The sequence below is a fragment of the Erythrolamprus reginae genome, chromosome 3, assembly GCF_031021105.1.
Source record: "Erythrolamprus reginae isolate rEryReg1 chromosome 3, rEryReg1.hap1, whole genome shotgun sequence".
NCBI classification, from domain to species: domain Eukaryota; kingdom Metazoa; phylum Chordata; class Lepidosauria; order Squamata; family Dipsadidae; genus Erythrolamprus; species Erythrolamprus reginae.
In genome coordinates, this window is record NC_091952.1 from 116,990,471 (window position 1) to 117,018,036 (window position 27,566).

The following is a 27,566-nucleotide window of genomic DNA, read 5'->3' on the forward strand; positions in this document are numbered from 1 at the left end:
GCTGTTTGCAATAATGATTTGCCAATTTCTAGGAAGCTATTCATAATTGTTTTGAGATGTTTTGCTCTTAGCATATGTGTGCTTTATTCTTGTGGTTCATAACTATTGAGAAATCTATTAACATCCATTTTTACATAAAGATGTAAGAAATGCTTGAATGTAAACGTTCTTAATTTGCATTTCCTGAACCCCAGATTTGAACCACAACACACATTAATAAATGTTGCCATATATTTCACAACTTTAAAACTAAACAAAAATTGTTTTAAAGATGAAAATACAGCAGTGCAAATACTGTATTAGAACAAGATGTAGACAAATACATGCTTCTATGTGGGAAAGCACTCGCAAAATATATATGTTCCTGAAATCCACATATGAAATGAAGAGAAAAATGTAGACAGCACTGTATGTATTAAAAGAAACATGCACAAAAGTATGTCTACAGTGTTCTGGAAATTTTAATTAAAAAGCTGCAGAAGTGAGATGAAATGAACATAAGATGGGATTTTAATCATTCTACTTTTCAATTTGCAACTGTAGTAATTAAACATGCTGTAAGATGTTTCTAATTTCCTGAATCTCTGTTTTAGGGTCCACCAGGACGTTCTGGTCTTCCAGGGGCAGATGGCTTACCTGGACCCCCAGGTACAATGTTAATGTTACCAGTAAGTCTTACTTTATTTTACAAATGTTACATTTTCAAGGGACAAATAAAATTTTTAATGTAGTATGATTAGCTATTAATATTTATCTTACTGGATCATCTAGGTCCTGGTTGTTGGAAAGCGCTTAGAAGTTAGACAATAGCAATAGTTTTAGGAACGAGCTAATTCCTGAAACTGACTTTTCAAGCTATGAAACAAAGCTAGCATTCTAAATATTGTTCATAGTTCTGCTAAAAATCAAAAGACAGTTATTTATTCTATAAATGTTAGATTGTTTCTTTTCCACATCATTCATTCAAGTAGAAGTAGGTAATGGTTTGGGAATGATGTTGATGTTCTTAATGTTGTCTTCTGTTCTTCAGGAAGACCATATATCCAGTGACATGGTGACAGCATTTATGGCTCAAAGTGACATTTCATCCCAAAGTATACAACAGTCTCAGACTGTTCCTCTGAAATGAGGGAAATGGCCAGATTGTGCTGGCATAGTTTTAGGTTGTTGGAGAACCACAAAACGAATACGTGTTGCTCACTCCTAAAGAAACAGGGCATCCCTAATGAAAATGGAACTGCACTCCTTCCACCATTCTGGCAGAAGAACCATGTTTTCACAGTCTTTTGGAAGCCAGAAAGGGGGGGGGGGGCAGTACGAGTCTCTGGGGGCAGTTGGTTCCGTACAGCTAGAGCCCCCACAGAGAAGGCCCTCCCATATGGCCCCACCAATCAGCATTGTCTGGCGAATGGGACCAGGAGAAGACTGACCCTGTGGGCCCTGATTGGTTGCTGGAAGTTTTGTGGCAGAAGACAGTCCTGTAAATAGTCTAGTCAAATGCCATGTAGGGCTTGATCAGGTTTTGAAAGAACTCTTATTTTCTGTTGTTCGTGTTAGAACAGGAGTGGGCAATTACTTTTCCCAAAAAGAGAAACTGGGGAAGGCCAAACCAATGTAACCTTATTGGATATCCCCAAACTCCATTACCTTAAGTCCTCAGGCTTCTGTAAGTGAAGGGAAAACTCTGCAGAGGAGCAGAAAAGTACTTTTTCCTCATCCTCTTGCAGGAATGGGACAATTTGCCCCAGCCATGTCATAGCAGCCATTTTATTTTATTTTTTATTCATTCTTCATTCATTCATTCATTCATTCATTCATTCATTCATTCATTTAGTTAGTTAGTCCAATACATAATACACATTGAAGAGAAAGATATGTAATAATATAAGTAAAGAAAAGAATAGAAGATAAGATATAAAAGTATAGGTGAACATATTTGAAAGGAAGAAAAGATAAATGAGATAAGGAGAGACAATTGGACAGGGGATGGAAGGCACACTGGTGCACTTATGCACGCCCCTTACTGACCTCAAAGTTTCACAGCAGTCATATAACCACTGCCATCTCATCACAGCCAACTTACCGTGGTCCTCTCATCACAACCAACTGTCTGCGGGATAACTCACCACAGCCATCTTGCCATGAAGTAACTTACCACAGGTAATTCCATGTGGGATAACTCAACGCGAGAAATGTTATCCGCCACTGCTTCTTTGACATTATTTCCATTTTTCTCAATGGAAACAATGTAAAAGAAATAGTGGTGGATAACATGTCTCGCATTGAGTTATGCTATGTGGAGTTGTCCATTGCAAGTTGTCCCACAGGGAATTCGCTATAGTGAATTGTCCTGCAGTGAGCTGGCCATGGTGAGACGACCATAGCTAGTTGGCTATGGTGAATTCTCCTAGATCCCCCCCCTGTGGCTTCCAGTGGAGTGATGAAATGCATGGTGGCTGCACGTAGCCAGACCTGACTTCACTTTTTCTCTTGTCCCCCATGGCACACATATTTTGATTTCTAATTCCAGACTTACCTAACACAGCCTGTTCAGGGCCCAAAGGGTGGAATATACGAGTCTATGGAGAGGGGCGGCATAGAAATTTAATAGCTAGATAGATAGATAGATAGATAGATAGATAGATAGATGATAGATAGATAGATAGATAGATAGATAGATAGATAGATGATAGATAGATAGATAGATAGATAGATAGATAGATAGATAGATAGATAGATAGATAGATAGCCTAGAGGCCCTAAATGCCCAGGTTTGTGTTAAAAGGAGGTTTCAATTGGTCTATTGTCTGAACATATGATACAAACTAATTAAATAAATTTCTGAGCTCATGAGTTATTAAATGTGTGGCTTCAATTAATTTTTTATTTTATTTTTTAATTATTTATTCAATTTTTTATGCCGCTCTTCTCCTTAGATTCAGGGTGGCTTACCACATGTTAGCAATAGCACTTTTTAACAGAGCCAGCATATGCCAAAGCAACTTCCCTTGAGGACGTATTTATGATGATGTTAAAATTTCTAGGACTGAACTAAATTCCATTTGAATATTTAAATAGGCCTATTCTGAGGTGATGTCTTCTAAAACTTAACTTTAGAGTCCCAGTGACGGAGTAGAGGAAACTGATATTTCTTAGGCCTACATCTTTATCGAGAGGGACTTCTTCATGTGAAAAATGACCTGGGGTTGCTGTATCTCTAATTAAAAGCACCAAGACATGGCAAGCTATAGTTCCCAGTAATATTTGCATATTTGCATTGAAATGCATATTTGCATTGAAATATTTGCATATTTGCATTTTTTAAAGGCAGAACTGGAGATTAAACCACAACACAAAGAAGTCCTGAGGCTGCAATGTCTCAGTAATTGCTATCAAAAGCATGGGGAGCTTTAGAGCTTGGAGTGGCGCCATTTTAAATCGATCTTCATATCTTATCAAAAGAGTGAGATGAGCAGTATATAAATATTATAATAATAAACAAATAACATTTTATCCAAATCAGTTTATTTTATGTTAACCTGTTCTGAATGTGGTTTTTTTTAAAAAAAATAATGAATTTTTTAAAATTAAAAATAAAACTTGTGATAGATACGCAACTTAAAATCTACTTCAATAAAACCTCATTATATCAAAGGAAGGGTTTTAAAGATTTTAAAAAATAGTTTAATAAAAAACTATTTCATTAATGAATAGAGATATATAAATGAAGAGAGATGAATTCTGCATTTTTCCTTTTGATTTTCTTCTGTACAGTTCCGCTTCAGTGGGGGTGGTGAGAAAGGCCCAGCAATTTCACCTCAGGAGGCTCAAGCTCAAGCTATTCTTCAGCAAGCCAGGGTAAGTTGGGCTGCGGGCCGTAGCAAAGCTGGAAATCCTTGTCTCTCCCTCCCACCCTTTTTCAAGGACTCTGTTTCTCATTGATTGAAACATGTTGTGATTTGCTTTCTGACATGAGTAGAACCATAACTGAAAACGAATAGAGCTACAGCAGAAGTGATTAGATGTGGAAACTTCATTGAGATCTGCTCTACGGCCTTCTTCTCCTGCCATATTGGTGGGAATATATCAGCCCCATTAGATAATTCAGACAAGGACCAATTCCGCAGAGAGTGGTTATAGCACATGTTGTAATAGATGACCAGTCTGAGCCTGAGGGAGGGGTCAAATGTGTCATAAGCCATGAGTTCCTGTATGCCTGCAAGAGATCTAAGTTTAGCCCACCTTAAATGCCTCTCTTATCTCCCGTGCATTTCCTTTGATCGCTAGTAGGTCAGAGACTTGTAGAGCTAAAGCTTGCAATAAATATTTATTCTCCTTTATACGGTCTGAATCTCCTGATTCTCTCAGCACTTGACAAAGGTAGTCCTTGACTTATGTCTGGTAGCTTGGCGGCCATTCACAAGTATAATGAACCTACTAGCAACATAGAAACATAGAAGTCTGATGGCAGAAAAAGACCTCATGGTCCATCTAGTCTGCCCTTATACTATTTTCTGTATTTTATCTTAGGATGGATATATGTTTATCCCAGGCATGTTTAAATTCAGTTACTGTGGATTTATCTACCACGTCTGCTGGAAGTTTGTTCCAAGCATCTACTACTCTTTCAGTAAAATAATATTTTCTCATGTTGCTTTTGATCTTTCCCCCAACTAACTTCAGATTGTGTCCCCTTGTTCTTGTGTTCACTTTCCTATTAAAATACTTCCCTCCTGGACCTTACTAAAGGGGGCTTTTTACAAGCCAGATTCAAAATTCTGATGATCATCCCTCCCCACCATAGTCACCTCGCTGAACTTCAGGTGCTTGGCAATTGAGCCACATTTACAGCTGTTTGCAGCATCCCGTGGTCCTGTGTTCATGGTTTTGTCAAAAACCATCCTTTAATTCCAGTTTTTGGCAAACATAGTTAGCCATGGGTTCCCTTTAAGACTGCATTGCTTGCTTATCTACCTCAAAAAGGATTGGTCACATAAGCGACCAAATTGATGACTGTCCTGCATTATGACTATAATGAGCAGACTCCATTATGGTCATAACTCAAATCTTGCTGATTCCCATTCTTATAGTTCAGTGAATTAGGATGGTGTCTGAATGAATCACTTCCATGTGTTACCTGAACATTCTGGACTCAAAAACTGCTTTAGCCCCTTTAGCCTAGATAATAGCACTTGCATACCTCAATCAAGTCATCTTCATTACTCTCTACAGGTAACTAAAACAAGAACATTTATGCATTGAGCACTATTTACTAAAAATGTTCTGCCCTTGCTTGCTTGCTTTTTTGATGTGTGTGTGTGTGTGTGTGTGTCTTTTTCAGGAACAATTTTTAAATACTTTTTTTCTATGGCCATATGATCAATCTAGACAGGTTTAACAGATTCTGTGAAGGTTCAATGAAGAAAACTCACCCTTTTCCCTGACTTTTTGGGAAGAGGGATTAGATAATAGGTTTGTTTATCTTACTCAGTTTTGCATAAGGGACTTTACTTCCTATTTTTGTAAAACCTGAGAACTACTAAAATTAACTTTTGGGGTTCTATCAGTATCATGATAGAGTCATGAAGCATTGTGATCTTTCCACATTAAATGTAACAAGGCTAAACAATATTTAGATAATTACATAGTTAATTATAAATGGTGTCTGTCCTACTTGTTGGTGGTTATGAGTAGTTTAGTAAGTTAATTATTTAATTTTTTGTTTGCATTACAGATTGCAATGAGAGGCCCCTCTGGTCCAATGGGACTTACTGGAAGACCTGGTCCTGTGGTATGTAAAACAATTGTTATCCAGAGTTGTGATTCATAAATGATCTTACCTTAGTTGTAATTATAATTGGCTGGGATTTTAATAAGAGTGATTTATTATTATTAATAGTCTGTCTGTCTAGGAACTGTCCCTAGCATTAAGTTTGGGGACAGGCCAGCTTTTAGAACCAAGAAGGCACACTCTAAAACAAAATTAGGCAGCAATTGACTGCAGAGGAGGATATAATCGTGCAACAACATTACATGAGTAAATGGAGCTAGGCTTTTCAATCATGCATGGGTTGGTTTGTGTCTTGCTTTTAAAAATTATTATTGGCTGTTCTGATGGTTTATATGTCCTTTATATTTACTCTCCACTGAAATTGGTTTGGAAATCACTCTTCTGTTATTTAGCATTTTGCCAAATAAATTTGGGGAGAATAACTTATGGGGATTTTGAAATTATGCGACAGACATTTATACAGTCTCTGAGCTGCTCAGCCTTATATTAAACAGAACAAAATGTCTGCCTAAGGCAACAGTTACTAAGAAGTTGCCAAATACTAAAAGACACAAAACTGGACATTTCTGCATATTCCTACATTAACCTCCATCCCCAGGTTGCAATAAAGGGTGTGGTCCCATAATCAAGGCTAAAATGAGATTCAGCTGTAAGAGCAGGGTGTTTCCATTTGGTCCTATACTGGAATCCAGCATACATAGACTCTCTTTGATAAAATATATATATTTTCATTTGATGGTTAACATATTTCTCAATAGGCTTATTTGTCCCCTTGGAATTTGTACCATTTCTGCAATTTTTAAAGGGTTAATGTCCTCCAATTTTGTCTTATTTGCATTGGGAAAAAATGATTTAGAACTTTTATCTCCTATTACGAAATAGGAGGTTCCCCCTAATTATTTCAGTTTGTTTAAATACAGGATTTAATGAGGAGAATACCGGAGATTCTGGTTTCAGCCTGAAGTTTAAAATGACATTTTGTTTAAAACAAAATGTCCCGGTTGTCTAGTTTGGAAAACAAGCAGAGCAAAATTGCAGACCTCTATATTATAGACTCACCGGATAGAGATTTGACATTTGCCAGCATTTTAAATGTTTAAATGACAAAAGCAGAACACTAGCTCTGCAGTTGTTAAATTACCTGGGCAATTTTCTTCTAATGATGGTTTCCTCTTTTACCAAAAGGATACTCTGCTGACAGAGATAATCAAAGTGATTCATTTAAATGCTGCAGTTAAGCAGTTACTATCACTTTCCAAGCTATCCAAGTGTATTTACAACAATATAAAATGATACTTATTACAACCAAGATTACAGACTTTGCATAAACCTAGTAGTCTCCTGAGAAACCTCAGTAATTACACAGAGCTAGAAAAACACTTAGACATAAAGGTCAAGAGGAAGTATGCCATTCAGAATGAAAGAATATATTTAGTTCCTAATGTAGTGTGCTGTTTCCCTGATTTGCAAAAGCAGGTTAGCCAACAAAGTCATCACAGGGGCTCCCGTGACAGCTCATTGGAAGAAAAATGGCAGCTGTTTCTTTAGACCAGAATGCTTTACATATTCTGATTGTCCCAGTTGCCATAATTCCAAAGACTGGGTTAATTGGTGATTAGGTGACTGATGTCCGACATAGCCAAAAGACATTGGGCTTTGCGGTGGGCTGCTGGGGGTTCGCAGGGATTCAGAAGAAACGGCACCTAAGATTCTATGCAGTTCTGAGAACCCTCAAATCACATTCCTGGCTGGCTCTGCCCTCTCCCCTCTCTTCCCGGAGTTCCTACATGGCCTGTTTTGGATGCAGGTAGGATACAGCGGGGCGTGTGCGGAGGCTGAGGGAATGTGAAAAACGGGCCTACTGGAAGCTCGAGAATGCCTGAAATGGACTTGTTTCTCACCCCTATAGGGCCCCTGGAGCCTGGGGAGGCCATTTTAGCCCTCCTGGAAGCTCAAGGAAAGCCTCTGGGGACCCAAGAGGGCAAAAAACCCTCCCTTGCTGTGGTATAGGAGGCCGATTAGGCCATGCCCACCACGGCCACAACCACCCAGCAACCAGGCAGAGAACCCTTTGCTAAAATGTTTGATGCCCATCCCTGATCAGGCTTCAGGGATGTGCTCTTGCTGAAAATATTGCAAACACAAACTGTTTTTGTCAGCTCTGCTGGTGGAATGATAAGTACAACGGCAACCTTAATCAATTGGGTAGGGGCATCGCTATGTATAGTTGAGGACACAAGAGAGTTATATTCTTTCTATTTAACAACAACAAAAATAGTTTTGTTGTAACATCAAACAGTGCTAGAGCTGCCTCAAAGCAATATGAGTAATCTGACAAGTCTGTGGTGGGAATTACATTTGAACATGTGCTGCAGTTTTCTTGATAAAAAAAAATAATTCACAACCATTTTTTTTTTGGGGTGGGGAGGGTTGTCCATGAAAATAAGCCCACTTCCAAATATTTTTATAATTCTCTCACTGCAAAAATTAGCATATATTTTAAAGCTACAATTGCAAACTTGTGAATGACAGAAAGCTTTGTAAAAGTACTGATATTTTTGACAGCAGTGGTGATGGAAAATATTTACCTTGTTGATTGATTAAGTGAAGTAGTGATCTTAACAGGGGTGTCAAACTGGTAGCCTACAGGCTGATGTGTCACCCACCCCAGCTCTGCGAATGGAAAAAATGTCATAAAACATCACATGCTGGCAATGTGACGCCATGAGTTTGACACATGTGTGAATCTGAATGAATCTTTCTCACAGTCTTTAGTCCCAAGCTCCATATTTTACCATAGACAACAACTGTTTTGTCTGCCAATCAGGACCTCAGAAAGGATATCTTCCATTCTTTTCTTCCTGTAGTGAAGGGGATTTATAAAATGGGTTAGTTTGTAAAATAATGGGTGGAGAGTTATGATCCGCCATAGTTAAGATACCTTCTTCTGAAAAATGTCTTGCTTGACAGTCTCTTGCATTTTCTCATGCAAAAAATATGTCGGTAATAAAATGAAAACTATTCTTCCAAAAAGAAGTAGCAGGAGTAGTGGCAGGAAAAGGTATGTCAACAATTAATGCCTGCAAGGCCTTCATAGTTAGCACTTGTAATATTCTGTTTACGAGCAAAGCAATGTCCCAAAAGATAAGTTATTTTAGAAATCCCCATATCTAGCTTGTTAATTTTAAAATCCCCAACAAAAAACTTCTGGGATATGGTGATGTAGGATTGGGTTCCTCTAGCCTTTTATTTAATATATGATCAGCGTATCTAATACGGAAAGTATAGCATTATTTGCTAATTTAGAGCCTGCCGTCCACTAGCAGAATATTTTAAAGGCAATAAATGAATAACTGAAATGTAAGTAGGGAAGGCCTGTCAAACCATCTGCCATAGATAAAACATAGAAGAGGAATGGGAGAGCCACAGATAAGAAGGGATGAGTTGAAGTGAATGCAAAGGGATCTTTATACAAAGACCACTTATTATGCTCCCAACTATAAATTCTGCAAAAAAAAAAAAAAAAGTACTACCCTTCCCTAGGGTAGGGTAGGAAGAATAAAATGAAAAATTGTGGCTAGCTATTCCCTAGCTGCATAGTTTTAATTCATATCCTTTGGCCCAGATAACTTTAGAATTAGCCCGATCTAGCCTCTCTGATTTGTAGGACAAAAGAGAATAAAATTGATCTTTCTGCTGCCATTCAGTGCCTCCTTGCCAGGTTATCAGAATAATTTTGTAGATTGCTGCTGATAGAGAAGATCACCACAAGTAACTGATGTCTGAAGCAGGGGTGGGTTCTAACTTAACTCGCCGCTGGTTCGCTTCCTCCTACCCCACATGGGCGTTCGCGCATGCACAGTTCTAAAAACATAAGAACCTAAGAAGAGCCATGCTGAAACCAGGCCAAAGCCCATCGAGTCCAGCATTCTGTGTCACACAGTGGCCCACCAATTGTACATGGGATCTTGAGCATAAAGAGAAGACAAAACCCTCCCTTTCCCTTGACCCCCAACAAATGGTACTCAAGGGAATCCTGCCTGCCTCAACCAACCAAATGGACATCGGTTTCAATAACTACTGATATACTTGGCATCCATGAATCTGTCTAATCCTGCCTTGAAGCTATCAAGGCTGACAGCTTCATGACCTCTTCTAGAAGTGAATTCCATAAACCAAAGACCCTCTGGGTGAAGGAATATTTCCCCATATTTGTCCTCACTTTCTTACCTATGAGCTTTAGGGAGTGCCCCCTCGTCCTAGTATTTGTGATAGAGAAAATATTTTTTCTCTATCCACCTTTTCTAACCCTTGCATGATTTTATACACTTTGATCAAGTTACCCCTTAAACACTGTCTTTCAAGGCTGAAGAGACCAAGGTGTTGCAACCTGGTTTTATAAGGGAGGTGCTCCAAGCTTTTCTCATGCATAGAAGCAAAAAACAGCAAACAAAGTGCCATAGCCATTAGAGCTGGTTCTGGGGCATGTCGAACTGATCACTTCTAGTTCGGCAAGTGGGAGGAAATTCCTGCTACCGGTTCTATAGAACCTGTCCTAACCAAGAGCAACCCATCTCTGGTCTAAAGGTGTCTTTCAGCTGGACAACCACTCCCGTCCGCCACTAAAAAGGATCCTGTGTAGTTATTTCACTGCTGCTGCCATTGTTTAACTCCTGTTTTCAATAGAGTATATATTTCCTTTTGGAATGAGGTTGCAGCCAGTTTGCAGGCAAGAGATACTGTATTATTGTATTGGAAAAGTTCTCACTTCCGGGTGATGATATACGGGAGCAAATAGGGAATAGGACCACACTTATGAATTAGCAAGCTACACATTCTGCAGAGTTCAATAATACAATAAAAAACTCCAAATGCAATGTTTAATCAGTGCTGCTGATTTCAGTGAAAATTACTTTGAAATAAGTAGGCTAGAAGCTTAACTTAAATTCTAAATCAGGGCTTAATGTGAATTGGGGATTGCATTAAAATAGCTACCTTAACTATTTTCCACTTAGGCTAGAGAAATCCAACTACAGTATTTTTAAATCTAATTTGCTCTGTTCTACTACTCGTTTTAACATCTCCCCCCTCCCCCCCAGCAAAAACAACACCTTTATAATGATTCCAAGAGTAGTTTCTTTTTTTAAAAAAATTATAGTTTTCTAACTTAGAATGAATACTGTTTCTGGAGATCCAAGGCATAATACTTAACATTTCTAAATATCCACGAAGGTGACTTCACTCTTACCATCTACCCTTACATTTCTTGTTCACCTATCCCTGCCCTTATTTCTTTTTAGGATGAATTGGCTCCCTTTTTATTAAATTTGGGGGCTTGCATTTCAACCCAAAACTCCTTGCTTATCATTTTAATGTTTGCCTACTTCCTAGAGTTCCCTGTGATAGATAAATAGGGAGTCTGGGAGGCAGACAGACAGACAGACAAGAGTGAGGAAAATCTCACTAAGCCTTTAAAGGGAAGAACAAACAGAATAGAGAGTTTCCCAATGGACCTGTCTTTGAATATGGATTTTTTTTTTCTTATGCATTAATCCTATCACGAAATGCTGCACATATTTTCACCAATAGGGTTGAAGGGATTGTTTTGACATGGATGACAGGGACTTGTAGCATGCTATCCACTCCCTTTCTCGTTAGTTTCTCTTTTTACTTAAAAAGGGTGGCAACGAGGTAGCATGAAAGAAAGAACTGTTGGGATTTCTTAGGTATCTAGCTTGAAGTCTAGAGGAGTGAAACTAAAGTTTTTCCGTGAAGCCACCACTGTCACTCTCTAAATCTTGGGAGCTCTCCTGAGAATTCAACAATCAGCTTGTATTATGTTCATGTCACTGATGTGGTGGAGAAATCTTAAAAACATGCCTATAACTAACAGCGACGTCTTCGGTGGCTTGGGCATGTTGTGAGAATGGATGATGGGCGGATTCGAAAGATCTCCTCTATGGTGAATTAGTGCAGAGAAAGTGCCACAGAGGGAGACCACTGTCACGGTTTGTAAGTGATTAAAGTCCATTAGAACATTAACCCCGCGGAGGCGATAGATGAAGCCTTTAGTCATTTGTTCAAAACAATATTTATTTTATTATAAAAGTAGAAAAATAAAACATGTCTCGAGGGACAACACAACAAATATGTCTTCACATGATAGAGGTAAAAAGAGAAAGGAGATTTAGGATGAAGAAGAAGGAAGTGATGTTAGTTTTGGCAGGATATTACATCATAATAGGAGGATCTTAGTAAGGCACACAAAGTTAACTCTTTAATTACTGAATGTCTCTGGGGCTGGCAATATTCAGCGTGACAACCACAGCTATGATATAAGGATATATGTAAGAGGGATTTACAGGCATTGGGAATGGACATTAACAACTGGGAAAACTTGACCTCTGATCATTCAGTTTGGAGGCTAAAGACACAGCATGGCCCTTTCCATTTCGAGAAGACACTTGTTTGCCAGGTTGAGGCAAAGTGGCAGTCCCGGAACCAGCGAAATCCGGGGGCCAGGCATGGGACAGAATGGATCTATGCTTAGTGTGAAAGGGATTGCCATTCTCAGATTGGCCTTTTTAGCCACACAGGGTGCTGTTCTAGGAACTCTTTTCAGAGCACAATACCATAGTTTTTCAAGACTGAAAGTTGCCAAGACAGTGAACAACGGTCTGACAGCTCCAGCACTGCAAATTGAAAATGGAGGTTGACAATAACTACCTATCAGTCCGAGATTGAATGGGTGTAAACACACATTGGTGACAAAATCCAAGTAGAAATACCCCTCAATTTATTATTGAAACTAGAAGGGGGTTGACCAGCATCTTTAAAGGTATTTATTCTTGGACAGTAAATTTTAGGTTTAAGATGATGGGTGGAATGCAATAAATTAAATTATGAATCAGTTTGATGTGAACATGTCCATCACAATCATAATCAGCAGTGCAAAAGTATTCATTTTTCTGTGTCAGAATGTGAGTCAGATTGAACTAAAACAATATGGTCTTGGGTATCTTTCCTTTGGTGTAGGGAAGTCCTGGCTCATCTGGTATCAAAGGTGACGGTGGAGATCCAGGACCTCAGGTAAGAGTCTATCAGCAATAAAGAAACAAATGCAAATGTAGTAGAACCTCTGGTCACAATCATAATTTGTTCCATAACTTTGGTCGCAACCCGATTTGGTTGTGACCTAACTAAAATTAATGCAGTGGCCACACGAGGTGGCTGTTGTTTGGTGCTTACAAAAATGGCACATAAGGGGAAAGCAGCCATGGTTATGTTTGATTGCCACCCAAGTATGTGTTCATGACAGGATTCAAAAAATTTGTGAATTTTTTTATCGGAATCTGATTTGGTCATGGTCAGAAGCGTTCGTAACCAGTGGTTCTACTATGGTAGGTTTTTAATGGGATCCCTCAATTTTAGTCCCAGAGAGCTACAGGAGTGGTCCCAGTAACTCAGAGAATTGTTTCATAAAGCAATTTGTCTTTAAATCCAGGTGTAATCTGATATCATTAATATCATTGCATCCAGCAACTCCATGCGGGATCTTACTTTGAAATCTTATGACTTCAAACATCCAAGTTAATTGTTTTGGTATTTTTTTTCATTCTTAATTCCCCCCCCACACCCCCCCCCCAAACCATTGTACATTAGTTTAGTTGGATAAATATATTTTAATGTCTCCCCACAACAGACCAACAATGCTTTTTGTTGTTGTTTTGTTGTGTTTGGTTTACTGGGTATACATTATTTGTAACAATTATATTTCCTGTTTATGGGACTTATGTTTCCAGAGAATTAATGATTTCTGTTCTCTACCACTTTGCTCCTCCACACAAATGTTCCTTGCTACTGAATACTATCTTAGTTTGTACTTTCTACTAGTATATTTTTCATCTTTTCCCCATAAAAATACAAATAGGATCCAAGTATTTTGTGCTGCCTGTGATATTGTGCCCTGATTCCTGCTTTATGGATCTAATAATATTTTTGCAGATTTTCTGCTTGTTTAGAAGATCAATATATTTTTGGGATGAAAAAATGTTAAATAGGTTGCTTATTCCTACTAGATAAGTACAGTGGTACCTCATGATACGAACCCCTCGTGATACAAAACTGCTCGTGATACGAACCCGGGGTTCGGAAAATTTTTGCCTCTTCTTACGAACTTTTTTCAGCTTATGAACCCACTGCAGATCGCAAAATGGCACTCCGCTGGGTGCCGCCGCCTGGCTGTCACCTTTTAAAACAGCCGGGGGGCTTCTTGGCATTCTCCCGAACCCAAACCCAAACCCAAACTTTTCGGGTTCGGGAGGCCGCCGAGAAGCGCCACCACCCGGCTGTCACCTTCTGAAACAGCCGGGGGGCTTCTTGGCATTCTCCCAAACGCCGAACCCGGAAGTTCAGGTTCGGGTTCCGGAGGCCACCGAGAAGCGCCCGGCTGTTTCAGAAGGTTACAGTCGGGTGCCGCCGCTCGGCAGAGCGCCGTTTTTGCAATCGGTGGCGGCATTTTTGGCCAACCTGGAGGCTAGAAAGGAGGTGGGGAATCCCAATAGGGAATTCCATGATGTCAAAGCTCCGCCCATGGAATTCCCTATTGGGATTCCCCACCTCCTTTCTAGCCTCCAGATCGGCCGAAAATGCCACCGCTGATCGCAAAAACGGCGCTCCACTGAGCGTCGCCGCCCGGCTGTAACCTTCTGAAACAGCTGGGCACTTTTCGGCGGCCTCCGGAACCCTAACCTGAACCCGAACTTCTGGGTTCGGCATTCGGGGAAACGCCGAGAAGCCCCCCGGCTGTTTCAGAAGGTGACAGCCGGGCGCCGGCGCTTCTCGGCGGCCTCCCAAACCCGAACCCGAAAAGTTCGGGTTCGGGTTCGGGAGAATGCCGAGAAGCCCCCCGGCTGTTTTAAAAGGTGACAGCTGGGCGGCGGCGCCCAGCGGAGCACCATTTTGGGATATATTTTTTTTGCATGGATTAATCGCTTTTACATTGTTTCCTATGGGAAACAATGTTTCATCTTATGAATGTTTCGCCTTACGAACCTACTTCCGAAACCAATTAGGTTCGTAAGACGAGGTATTACTGTACATTGTAAAAAACTTTGAGATCTGGTCACATAGGAAGGGTTATAGAAACATAATACATCAATTCATAGAATATTTATAGCAGTGTTTCTCAAACTTAACAAACTGAACAACTTTAAGATGTTTGCACTTCTCATGCTGACTAGGAAATTCTAGGAGTTGATGTTCAAAAATACTAAACTTGCCAAGATTGAAAAACAGCAATTTATGGTATGGATATAAGAGAATTATTTTTTTTTAAAAAACCACTTACTGGTATTTGAAAAAAAATGTTCGAGAATTAATGTCCTTTTTTAAAAAGCAAAAGTGATAGAAAATGAAGCTGAAAGACTTGTCCACTCCTTCAAACTAATATAATATATATATATATATATAATATATAATGAATGAAATATTTTAAAAATATATTAAGTGTCAACAATTTAGCAAAGATTTCGATTTAAAATCTGGGTTTCCCTCACAGAAGAGAGAACGAGAGATTTATGCCTGCAGCGACACAGATCTGGAGAGACACAGTATAGGATCTAACCAATGCATACAGGATAGATTTCTTAATCCATTGTTTAATAGAGTCTGGGTTTTTTCCCCTTCTTAGCAAGCACTTATTTTGTACAATAATAACCGTATTTTATAGATGTTCAAGGCTATGGAAAAGTCTTTCTTTTTTAATCCCTTTCAAGTGGATAAAAATATTGGAAGAATTTTGCAAACTGGTTAGTCTTCCAATAGAAAAAAATAGATATAGCTCAGAGTTGAACAATGGGATCCTTGGTGCTTTCAGAGATGTTGATCTTACCTACCTAGTTGGACAGTGAAAAACCTGCAAGCAAACAACCAAGATCAGTGAGGACCAAGAACTCCACAGACTACTCTTCATTTGGTTTGAAATTGATCTGGAATCATTTTTACTGGTTTCCTGGTTGACATAATTTAAAGACTTAGTTTGAGGTGGTTTATAATGAAGGAGAATCTCCTCATGATGTCCTTGAGCAGTGTAGCAGAAATAGTATGTGTATGTATGTGTGTGTGTTTGTATACAGATGTGCCCTTACATATGCATATACTTTCAGGGTCCTCGAGGCGTTCAAGGTCCACCTGGTCTGTCTGGAAAAGCTGGTAAAAGAGTAAGTTTTGATGCTTTAAAATGGTCCTATTGATAAAAAAAGAGATAGTTCTAGAATTATAGGATGGGATAGGTTTTTTTCCTTTAATTTTGTGATGTGCAGTATGTGCCTCACCTAGCAACAGAGACATTATTTTTCCCCCTATAGGGTCGTCCTGGCGCAGATGGAGCAAGAGGAATACCAGGAGAGACAGGCTCTAAGGTTGGTAATTATGTATTTTGATTATATGAAGGCTGTTGTAATGTCCAGATATCTTGTTAGGAACCAGATGTCTCATTTTATACTATTACATGATTGAATCTGACTGAGTTCGCAGAGCAAAGATTTATGTATGAAATAGAAGTTCTTAGCTCCAGTAACACACTTGTTGCCCATTTTTGTGTACAGTGGTGCACTGGTGCATCTCCATGGCTAGTGGGCCTTAACAAATAGAGGAAACCAGTTTACCTTTAGGGAAAACCTTGGGTAGAGTAAGGCTATTGTATGATGTAATTTGTTCTTTGCAGTGTAACAGAAATAAAGCCACTTCATGATGTACTTTCCTTCCTTCTGAATGAATGTCTGGAAATGAAAATAGATATTTCTTGGCTCCCCCAAGCCTTCAAACCAAAAGGGAGAAGATTATTTAGGGGTATTTTGATGTGAGGTGTACCTTTCCAGAATTTGAAAATGTTATCCAAAACCAGGAAAATATTCTTTCTCTTTCCAATTAGGTTTTAGAAATAACATCCTTAGGATGATTATTTGTTGCAATTCCAAGCAACATTCAGTTTTAGTGCAAAGGTATCAATCAATAAAACAGATGTATAGTAGAATTCATTTATCAGATTGACCCATTTATCAAGACTATTATAAAATACAAGAATGAATTGCTCACACTGTTGTTGTTGTTGCTGTTATTCCTATTAGGGTGACAGAGGTTTTGATGGGCTTCCTGGACTACCAGGTGAAAAAGGACACAGGGTAAGAAAAATATGCACAATTCTTTATCTAAAAATGTGGGTACATTAAAACTACATCTGGAATTGTCCAAAACAATTGTGGTGTTTTCCAGAGCCATATGATTTCAATATGTTTATATGTCCTACTTATGTTTATTCAGACATAACTCCCATTGCGGTCAAGGAAATTTATGGGATGGAAATCAAACAGATAATAAATTAATATGTATGGGATGTAGACTTTGAATATGTCTGCAGACTTTCATTAGCAAGATTGAAATATCTCTTCACTGAAGTCAGTAATATTGCTGTGGATTAAAATGGTAGCTCAGATCAGATGTTTTCAAGCTTTTAAATAATTTGTTAGTTAGTTATTAGAGGGAGAAAAAGATCCCAGGATTCCTGATAATAGGGCAAAACTCCAGTGATAGAAAAAAGGTTGCATTGAAGACAACTTGGTTTTCTCTGCAATCTCTCATGAAATTTTATCAAGTTATTGCAGATCCCTCAGCTTTTGTGGAATACAGCTTGAAAAACCCTGACTTATATTGTTTCTTCTTTTATGGATTATCATTATAGACAAGGATGGACCAATTATGACCCCACCCCTGTGTTCAGCAGGAAATGTCCCTCCCCTCTCAGTCAGCACAGGAAACAACACCTCCTCTGGTCCACGGAAAAACCTGTCTCCACGGAACCAGTTCCTTGAGCCAAAAAAATTGGGAGCCACTGGTTTGTAGTATTTAGCTTCTTCATGACATGAGAGAAAGCCAACTCATTTCACTCATGTTGTGGAATATGCGGAAGCAGTAAAAAGAAATCACCTAAAAAGATTCCCTAATATAAATTTTCCCAGCTCTGACTATGTTGTGTCCATAAGATTGATGTAAAGGAGGCTTCATTTGTACAATATAGGATATGGAGTTGGTTCTTCCCCATTTGGACATGATTGCCTGAACTGTTAGCGGCCCGCTGATGATGTGACAATGATGTCATGGATCTGGATTGGTTGGTGCCTGTGGGTGCCACCATCCTTCTTTTAAAATTTTCAGCAAATTATTCCGTCTTCAGATGGCTTTTCCTCTTCTTCTACTTTGAAAAAATCCCTCCCACCTGCCTGAGCAAGTTAATCCTGAGCTTTATTTCTTTGCCCGAAGCACAGCTGACCAGCTTCTCAGCTGTGTTTTGGGCTCTATCGAGCTAGTGAGCATGCACAGAAGCGGGAATTCACGTGCAACGTTACGATACAAACCAGTGCGAAGGTAAGTGAAACCCACCGCTGTATAGGATACAATGATGCAAAGACAAAATGCATTTGAGGAAGCAAAGTTTTAGAGGCTAGCACACAACTGCTTTGAAAAAAGGAATATCCATTTTTCATCGTTGAAGTTTGTATGGGACAAACAAGTACTGCTACCCTCAATAACTATTTTTACCCTGAAAAAAATTTATATAATGATAGTTTGGATAATATAACCCCTATATCAGTGATGGTGAACCTATGGCATGGGTGCCATAGGTGGCATGCAGAGCCACATCTGCTGGCACGCAAACTGTTGCCCTAACTCAACTCCAACGTGCATGTGGGTGCTGGCCAGTTGATTTTTGGCTCACACAGAGGCTCTGGGAGGATGTTTTTGGCTTCCAGAGAGCCTGGGGGATGAGGGAGGGCATTTTTGCCTCCCCCAGCTCCAGGGAAAATTTTGGAGCCTGGAGTGGGTGAAACACAAGCCTACTGGGCCCACCAGAAGTTGGGAAACATGCTGTTTCCAGCCTCCAGAGGGCCTCCAGAGGGGGGAATCTGTTTTCACCCTTCCTAGGCATTGAATTATGGGCGTGGGCACTCATGCATGCATGATAGTGTGCCCGCACGCTCTTTCAGCACCCAATTAAAAAAACGTTCACCATCACTGCCCTATATCATCGAGGATGTTTTTATTAACTGTTTATATTTCATGTACTGTATCTTTTTATTGATTACCCTAGCTTTTTGTATCAGTATTTAATGTATAGAATACATAAGGTTGATAAACATTTTGAATAAGGAGCTGTGCAGACTTTTGAAAATTAAATCAATGAAATAAATGGTCAGCAGAGGGCACTGTACATTAATCACTATTGTGCTACTTAAATACGTCACTCCAGGAATCTTTTCCATGGCTGACAAATATTACCACAGTTCCATCTCCGTCTTTGTCTAAGCCACTTTGGCTGAGCTAGCAATTGTGTGACCTTTACGTGCCCATTTGCTTAAAATTATGGGTACTTTTCTTTATATCGTTTCTATTTATAGATGGCTATTTGCACTGTCACATCCACTTATACTTACGTTATGGTTATTTTTCAACTTGAGCTTTATAAATGTTAGAACCAGGACAAAAATATCCTCATGAAACACAGACTTAAGTGAATTCTGAATACAGAAACCTTACCTGGGAAGGTATGAATTTACTGGATTAAAATATGCACAATTTTTAAACTGATACGGACATTTTAAAAACCACAGGCCGATATCTCCTAAATCTACTTATTGATCCACTTAGGAAAAAAAATCTATAGAAAGTAATTGATAACCTTCCATTCTTCTGCCCCACACATTTTATAGGTGTTTAACATTGCCTTTGGTGCAGCTTGTTTCTTGTGGCAATTTGGGAATAAAAGATAAACATCTTTGAATTGCAATAGTATATTTACTACTGTATTCACATACTATCTGTCTATCAGTCTATTATCATTTATGAAGCTTTATACATGGGAGGACTTTTTAATTCAAAAACATGTTTAATTCTTTACTTCCCCTCTCTATTGGTATAATTATTTTCTCTAATGTTTTGAATGTCCACTAAATGTTTCTGTACCAGAGACAAATTCCTTGGGTATCTAATCAGATTTGGTCAATAAAGTATTCAATTCAATTCAATCTAAATTCTTGATGTCTATTATCAATGGGATTAGCATAGTTTCAGTCAGGTTGACCCATTATAATAAGGGTCCTCAAACTAGAGGCCTATGTGCCACATACAATTCACTGAAGCCATTAATCCAGCCCATGCAGGACCATGAGGCTGTCCACCCACATCTCCTTGCCCACTTACCAGTTCCCAACCTTTGGCTGAGTGCAGGACTTACCTTCATGAGCCCCATGGGCTGGAACTGTAAGCAAGGCAAACAATTTTGGCCTGCAGAGACATTCTGGAGGCGGGGGAGATGAAAAATGGGGAACACAGATACCCCAGAGGCCAAAAAAAGGCTTGTTTTAGCCCATTTTTGGCCTTCGGAATGCTTCTGGAGGTGGGGGAGGTAAAAAGCAGGGCACCTTGGAAGGCCAAAAATTGGGACATTTTAGCCCATTTTAAACCAAAAACTGGGCTGCTTTAGCCTGCTTTTGGCTTGCTTTTGTTCTGGAGGTGGTAAAGGTGAAAACCGAGCCCGTTTTTCACCTCCCCCATCTCTAGCTGATAAACAGAGAGAAAAAAGAGAGAGGGAGATACAAAGATAGACAGAGGGAGAAAGATAAAGAGACAGATAAAGAAAGAAAGAAAGATAGATAGATAGATATAGATAGAGAGATAGAGAGATAGAGAGAGAGAGAGGGAGAGAAAGAGAGCGATAACAGACATAGAGAGAGAGACACAGAGGGAGACTTGTTGATTATAAGGTCTTTGGGGTTGAGAAGAATTCCTGCAAATCTGAGTTTCCTGAAGTGGACCACTAGACTCCTAAACAACTGAAAAAATTATCTAGTAAAAAGAAAAGTCAACTAAAAGATCAACATACAACCAAAAGCAAATGAAACACTGTGAGGAGCAAAACAAATTAAAGTTTAATTTGTGTGCATTGTTTAATGGACTGTTAAATTGGCCACACCCACCTAGTCATTTTGCCCTCTGGACAATTCAGGAAAACTTCCCTGAAGCCCCAGAATGCAAAAAAACAGCCCAATGGACAAACCAAAAACGGACTTCTGTTTTGCCCGTTGTGATGTTTTTCACACTCTGGGGTTTCAGGAAGCTTCCCTGGACCCTCCAGAGTGCAAAAAAACAGCACAACGGGCAACCTGGAAGTCCATTTTTCCGAACTTCCAGTTTGCCCATTTTCCTGTTTTTTCACTGTCCCAGGCTTTAGTGAGGTCTGTGCGCATGCCTCCCCTTTTGACACTTGATCCAAAAAAGGTTCGCCATCAATGCGATGAATGGTGGCAAGCTTTTCCGACCCTTCAGATTACAACATCCTGAATTTCTAGCCAGACTAACCACACAAATCCTATCTTTCCTTGATGTACCTTGTCTCCTTCTATCCGAGGGAGCTAAGAAATTGAAAAGTAAGATATATATATTCCACAGCCTATATACATCTTTTATTCTCATCACTTGAAGTCAGGCTTCTTAGTCAGTTAAACCTATACATCTAGCTCACAAAGTGAAAGATCTCTTGAACTCAATGTATAGAGCTATCTCATTTGAGAAGCTTAAGTGAAAAATGTGATTATAATTCTGCATACAAAATATATATAAAAAAGAATTCTCAATCAGTCTATTTTTGTTCAACCACAATCTGTGAACACTGATTGCATATAAAAATTGAATATATAATTTTTTTAAAAAAAACTGTAGGAAAACTTAAATATGCTTAAATGTTTGCACATAATAAGCATTGACATTTTTATCTACGTGTATAGATCAAAAACTATGTTGTTTTTAAAAGTTTCTGAGCCAAAACATAATTTTAATTTGTATATTAGTCCAGGAAGCACATATTTTTTTTCTACTAGTTCTGACTGCCTAAAGATCCAATTATTCAAAATTCGCTACAAATAAGAAGTAAAGTGAGATTGTGACTATTCTCACACATTGTTTGTTAACTTCTTTCACATCTCTTATGATCCTGTTATTGATAATATATTTGCCAGGGCTAGGTAAATGACTGGCTGTTATATCAATATGTTCCTTGCATATTTAATGTCACCTTTGATACTAATTTCCTGACAGCTTTTTTTTTCTGCATCTGGAAACAGCCACATCAATATTAAAATCTTCTTGTATACACAAGTTACAATATATTTCAAAAACAGAAAATTAGGGAAAACCAGCCTTTCAATCTGAAATTTCAAATAATCAAGCTTTTATAAGAGGTTAGGTATGAATTGTAAGTTTGAAATGCACTTAGATTATGTATTGTGCTTGTATGCAGTGTGTGTATAGAACACACACATAGGTACATACGTATATACATACATACATACATACATACATACATACATACATACATACATACAGAGAGGGGTTTATTCTAAACCTCAAAGATCCAAAAGCTTTTGATTCAGATACATGCTTTTGCTACCTAGGGAACAAAACTGTCATCTTCTAGAAGGAACTTTGCTTAATATTTTAACATTCAATTAGAAATTAATAACTGGGTTTAAATATCAGACAAAAGCATAGTTGAGATATTGAGGATGAATCACAGTGAACTTGGGTTTATGGCTCTTTCCTTTTCTTCTCCTTCACCACTGCCTTGAGGAAGTTTTCAAAAAACATTGCTTCCCTGGTTAATTCAATACTTAACTTTCTGTGGAAGTGATTAAGTTTCTACAGCTGGATAATATAGCAAACTGTGGTTAAGAAAACATGAACACAAATGTTCTCCAACAGTGTATAATAGGTGTACCAGAAAACAGAGGCAAATGAGGGAACTAGAAGTATATTGTGATTTGGTTTGATGCCTTAATCCATGATTTGCATATTCTTTTGAAAAAATATTACATATGTACAGTTGTTGTCATTAAGTGCTGAACATATAGGTATATAATTACTCTGATTTTCTTAAGAAATGTTTGGCTCCATAGAAACTTTGTTCTTATTTCTAAACACCCAGTAAGTAGGGTTGGCAAATACATGGAAAGCTATGCAGCATTCTTAGAAATACACAGCCGACGGATTAAAACCGCCGGCTGAAATTACCTCCGGGGCTGGGAGACGCTGGCAGCAGCTCTTTCGAGCTCCGGACTTCTGGGTTCCTCTGGAACCCGGAAGTTCGGCTTTTGGCAGCGCGCCAGGGTAGCGCGCTGCCTGTTGGATGGGGGAGGTCATGAATCGCCCTATTTAGGGGCGATTCAGGCAGGACCTCCCCCCGGGTTCCTCAGGAACCCGGAAGTTCGGATTTGGCAGCGCGCCAGGGTAGCGCGCTGCCTGCTGGACGGGGGAGGTCCTGAGTCGCCCTATTTAAGGGCGATTCAGGCAGCACCTCCCCCTTGCCCTCGGCTTAACGAAAGCGAACACCCGCCCACCCTCCGCTATCAACAGTGTGTCCTGAGGAGGTCGCCTCGGGGCCGAATAGGAATTTTTTGCGGCCTCCCCTTTAGAGGCGGCTGTTTTTTCGCCTATTCCACACTGACGGCACGGATTGGATTGGTTAGGGGGTGCGGCGCACTTAGATGTCAGTATAGGCCTCCCTTTGGTCATTGGGGTTGGGCAGGTTAGGGGCGGAAATGGGCATTCTCCACTGCAGCTGGAAGGAGAGTCCAACATGGGTAGTTAACCAATCTTATTGGTAGAGACTGAGTTAATTATTTACATATTAATTAGGTACCGCCTCCTTGTATCCCCCATGAGCTCAGTTTTAAAAACTCAGTCTAAGAGTAGAGACTTACTGAGTTTGAGCTTAAGCTAATTAAAGCTAATAAATTGTTTAAAAATATTAATAAATGTTTACAAAATGCGTAAAAAATGTTGTAACCTGTTTAATGTTCTGCTTTGTCTTTCAGGCACAGCTGGCAGCAGTGGAACAGACCACAAGGGGTCCCTGCCCTCCGCGGGCAGCACCCCCAACGACTCTCCTCAGGGGTTTTGTATTCCCTCCGAGGGAACACCCCGCAGAGGAGCATCCAGCCTGGGGTCCCTGGCCTCCGAGGCCACACTAAGGCTGCAGGCCGAAGGTGGGGGGGTCCGCCCCCCCCCACTGGGAGGCTTGGAATCGCTCTCCGAGATAGGCGAGGCGAGCCGAAAGAGCGATCAGCTGTTCGGCGGCTGGGAAATGAGCCGCCGCCGAAGCCGCCGCCGGGGGAGAGCAAGCCGCCGATAACGTCGCCGCCGCCGCCGCTGCAACAGCGCGACCGCTGAGGCCACCAGGCTGTTCGGGACAGCAGAGGCGAGAGCCAGGGCGACCACCCTGGCGGGGACCGCCATTGGTGGCAGGGCGCGGAGCGGCGAGCCCGAAAAGACCGCGAAAAGCACGGGCGCCGCCATCTTGGCCATTTCGGCGCGGGAAACGGCAATTCTGGCGGCAAGGGCGCGAGAGTGGGCTATAAGACCCCAGTGCGCATGCGCAAGAGGCTAAAGTGCCGAGGCGCCATTTTTCCTGTGAGTTGCAAGGGCGTGGAGCCAAAAATTACTGTTCTGAACTACTAACTGTGAGTAAAATGGAAGAGAAGGCAGGGACTGACAAAAGCAGTTCCCCAGCTGCCAAGGATAAGGGCAAAGGGAAGGCAAAAGATAAGACTAAAGCCTCCCAATCTTCCAGTTCCTCATTGAAGGAAGCGGAGAAGCGCATTAAGGCCCTTGAAAAGAAACTGGAAGCGGCCCTGCAGCCCTCTCCTTCCGGACTGCCCCTTACACAGCGGCAGCAGATGACCCCTGAACAACTGACCTCCCAATCTCCCCTGGGGACCACTGGGGTCATGCTAACAGGGGACTGGTCGCCTGATAGACAATTTGTACCTATACCTCAGGCCATGCCATCCCCTGGCACTTCTTGGAACAGACCAGGGTCTGCAGGACACTCGGTCAGAAGCCTACAGGGGCCTTCGGCTACGTTTACACCCACGGCAGCAGGCTTAAGAGGTCCCTCTGGCTCTTGGCAACAGATGACACCTGACCTTCAGGAAATCATCGCCAACGTTTACTCACAGGGCATTGCTACGGGGGCGCAACAAAGCGCTAGGCCCCCACAACAGGCTCCAGAAAGAAATCCTTGGACAGTACCGCCCCCTTCTGGCGTGGGGTCGCTAATGGAGGAACCACAGTTTGAGGAGAGTGACAGAGAATATGATTGGTCAGAGGACGAGACAGTGCCAGATCCGCCACCAACGGTAGGACTGTTTAAACCGGCACTATTCAGGACCTTGCTTTGTAAAGCCAAGCAGGTGATGAACCTCGCAGCCGCCCCTAAGGCAACTGACCCTACTGACACGACAAAGACTTCTGAGGCACTCCTTAAAGAAGCTCAGCCCGAGACTGAACACTTCCCAGCCTCCCACATATTTGTAGAGGGAGTTAAGCGCCCTTGGCAGCACCCAGCGGCCGCGCAAGGGCCTTCGAACATTGAACGGAAGTTTTACACCTTTGACGAGGAGGTCGAAAAACTCCTAGAGTTCCCGCCAATTGACCAGCCAGTAGTGACTCTGGTTTCCAGTGCGCTGGTGCCCTCAGAGACTGGCGACAGCCTGAGGCCAGAAGATAGGAAGGCGGAGATATTGCTGAGGAAGGCGCACCAGGTGTCGGGCTGGGGGTTCAGAGCAGCTGCCGCGGCATCGTTCATCAATAGGGCATCCATTATGTGGTTGCAGGAAATGCAGGCCAGGCTCGGGCCAGAGGACGGACGTCTCCGGCAAGACCTGAGCAAGCTGCGAGCGGCAGCGGAATTCTCGGCAGATGCCACCCTCCATGCGGCGAAGTTCTCGGCAAGGAGCATGGCAACCACTATGTCGTCACGACGCCTTCTCTGGCTGAGAAATTGGCCAGCAGACTTAAAATCCAAGTGGCGGCTGGCCTCAAGCCCATTCCAGGGATCCATGCTCTTCGGGGAGAGTTTGGAGAAGGTCCTCATTGAGGACAGGGACAAAAAGAAAGTGCTCCCCAGGGCGAATGGGAGACAGGACCGCAGGTCCGCCCCATACACAAGGCGCCAGAACCCCCGCTGGGAAGCCAATACAGGTACGGGTCAGGCCCAACGACCTTTTGCTCAGGGTCAGTACAGCCAATACAACCAACCGGCCTTTCGTTCCGACCGGGGATCTTTCCATGACAGGCCCCGAGGTTACCAACAATCGAGACGGCCTTTTCGAGGAGGTAACCAGAGAGGCTTTCGTCGCTCCAAGTGACTCAGCCGGAATGCTGATAGGAGGGAAACTTCAACATTACAGTCTCTCCTGGCAACACACATCATCCGACAAATGGGCCTTGGCCACCGTTTCACAAGGACTTCGACTGGAGTTTATCCAGTCTCCACCATCCCGTTTCCTTCATTGCCCCGTAATACGGGACTCACAAAAGAGACTACAACTCCGAGAGGAGATAAAGCATTTATTGGACATTCACGCTATCGAGCCGGTACCCCGGCAGGAAGAGGGCAAGGGGTTCTATTCAGTGATCTTTATAGTACCCAAGGCCTCAGGAGGCTGCCGGCTCATATTAAACTTGAAACAACTGAATGTTTTCATAAAATACAGGAGGTTTCGAATGCACTCCTTGCAGACAATTATAGCTTCCATACGCTCCCACGATCTATTAACATCAATAGACCTCAAGGAGGTGTACCTCCACGTGCCCATACATCCCAGTCATCGACGGTTCCTCCTCTTCTGCACCGAGGGGGAGCATTTTCAGTACAGGGCCATGCCGTTCGGCCTCTCCTCGGCCCCTCGAACCTTCACCAAACTGTTAGACATTTTGACGGCAGATCTGCGACAGAGATCAGTCTGGCTGATGGCTTACCTGGATGACATAATCGTTTTGTCCAGGTCACCATCGGGAGCCAGGAACGACTTGGCCAGGACAATACAAACACTGGAGTCTCACGGTTTCACGATCAATATGGAGAAAAGTCACCTGTCTCCCACCACCAGATTGCTTCATCTCGGAGCAGTCATAGATACCTTATCAAACACGGTATCTCTTTCTCCAGAAAGACAACGCACCATACGGCAACTGATCTCCAGCATTCAGCACCACAGGAGAGTTCCCCTGGCGTTGTTATCCAAAATCCTGGGAACTTTGGTGTCAGCCATCGGCATCGTTCCCTGGGCAAGACATCACATCCGGGATCTACAGTGGTTCTTGCTCCCAGCTCAGAGAACCAGGAGGAGCCACTGCAACACAAAGGTTCGTGTTCCGCGAGCAGTCAGAGAGTCCTTGCGATGGTGGACATCGCTAGCCTTAAGCAAGGGCTCTCCCTTTCGGCTCCAAAGTCCAGTAACCCTCACGACAGACGCCAGCCTTTTAGGATGGGGCGCACACATTGGACATCACATGGCCCAGGGCCTCTGGTCAGACAAGGACTTGGAGCCAGTCAACATCAATTTCCTCGAATTGAGGGTGGTGTTTTTGGCCCTCCAAGCGTTTACCCCGCTAGTGCAGGACAGACACGTGCGGGTCCTGACAGACAATGTTGCAACCAGGGCCCATCTCAATCATCAGGGGGGCACGAGGTCACAGCGCCTCATGGAGGAAGCCAACCACCTCTTCGATTGGGCCGAGATCCACTTAGCATCCTTGACGGCCGAGCATATTGCCGGCGTCAGCAATACTCAGGCGGACTGGCTGAGCAGGACCATTCTAGATCCATCGGAATGGAGCTTGGACCCTGCCATCTTTCAGCGGATGACTCAAAGATTCGGCA

At 41.6% G+C, this 27,566-nt stretch overlaps 1 protein-coding gene across 1 annotated transcript in view; it reads left to right on the forward strand.

Moving 5' to 3' along the window:
- COL11A1 (collagen type XI alpha 1 chain) overlaps positions 1 to 27,566 on the forward strand; it is a 308,095-nt gene that overhangs the window by 123,180 nt on the left and 157,349 nt on the right. The window contains exons 12-18 of the mRNA XM_070748567.1: positions 594 to 668; positions 3,775 to 3,858; positions 5,735 to 5,791; positions 12,827 to 12,880; positions 15,958 to 16,011; positions 16,159 to 16,212; positions 16,921 to 16,974. Of these exons, the coding sequence (XP_070604668.1) occupies positions 594 to 668; positions 3,775 to 3,858; positions 5,735 to 5,791; positions 12,827 to 12,880; positions 15,958 to 16,011; positions 16,159 to 16,212; positions 16,921 to 16,974 (432 nt within the window). The remainder of the gene's footprint in view (positions 1 to 593; positions 669 to 3,774; positions 3,859 to 5,734; positions 5,792 to 12,826; positions 12,881 to 15,957; positions 16,012 to 16,158; positions 16,213 to 16,920; positions 16,975 to 27,566) is intronic.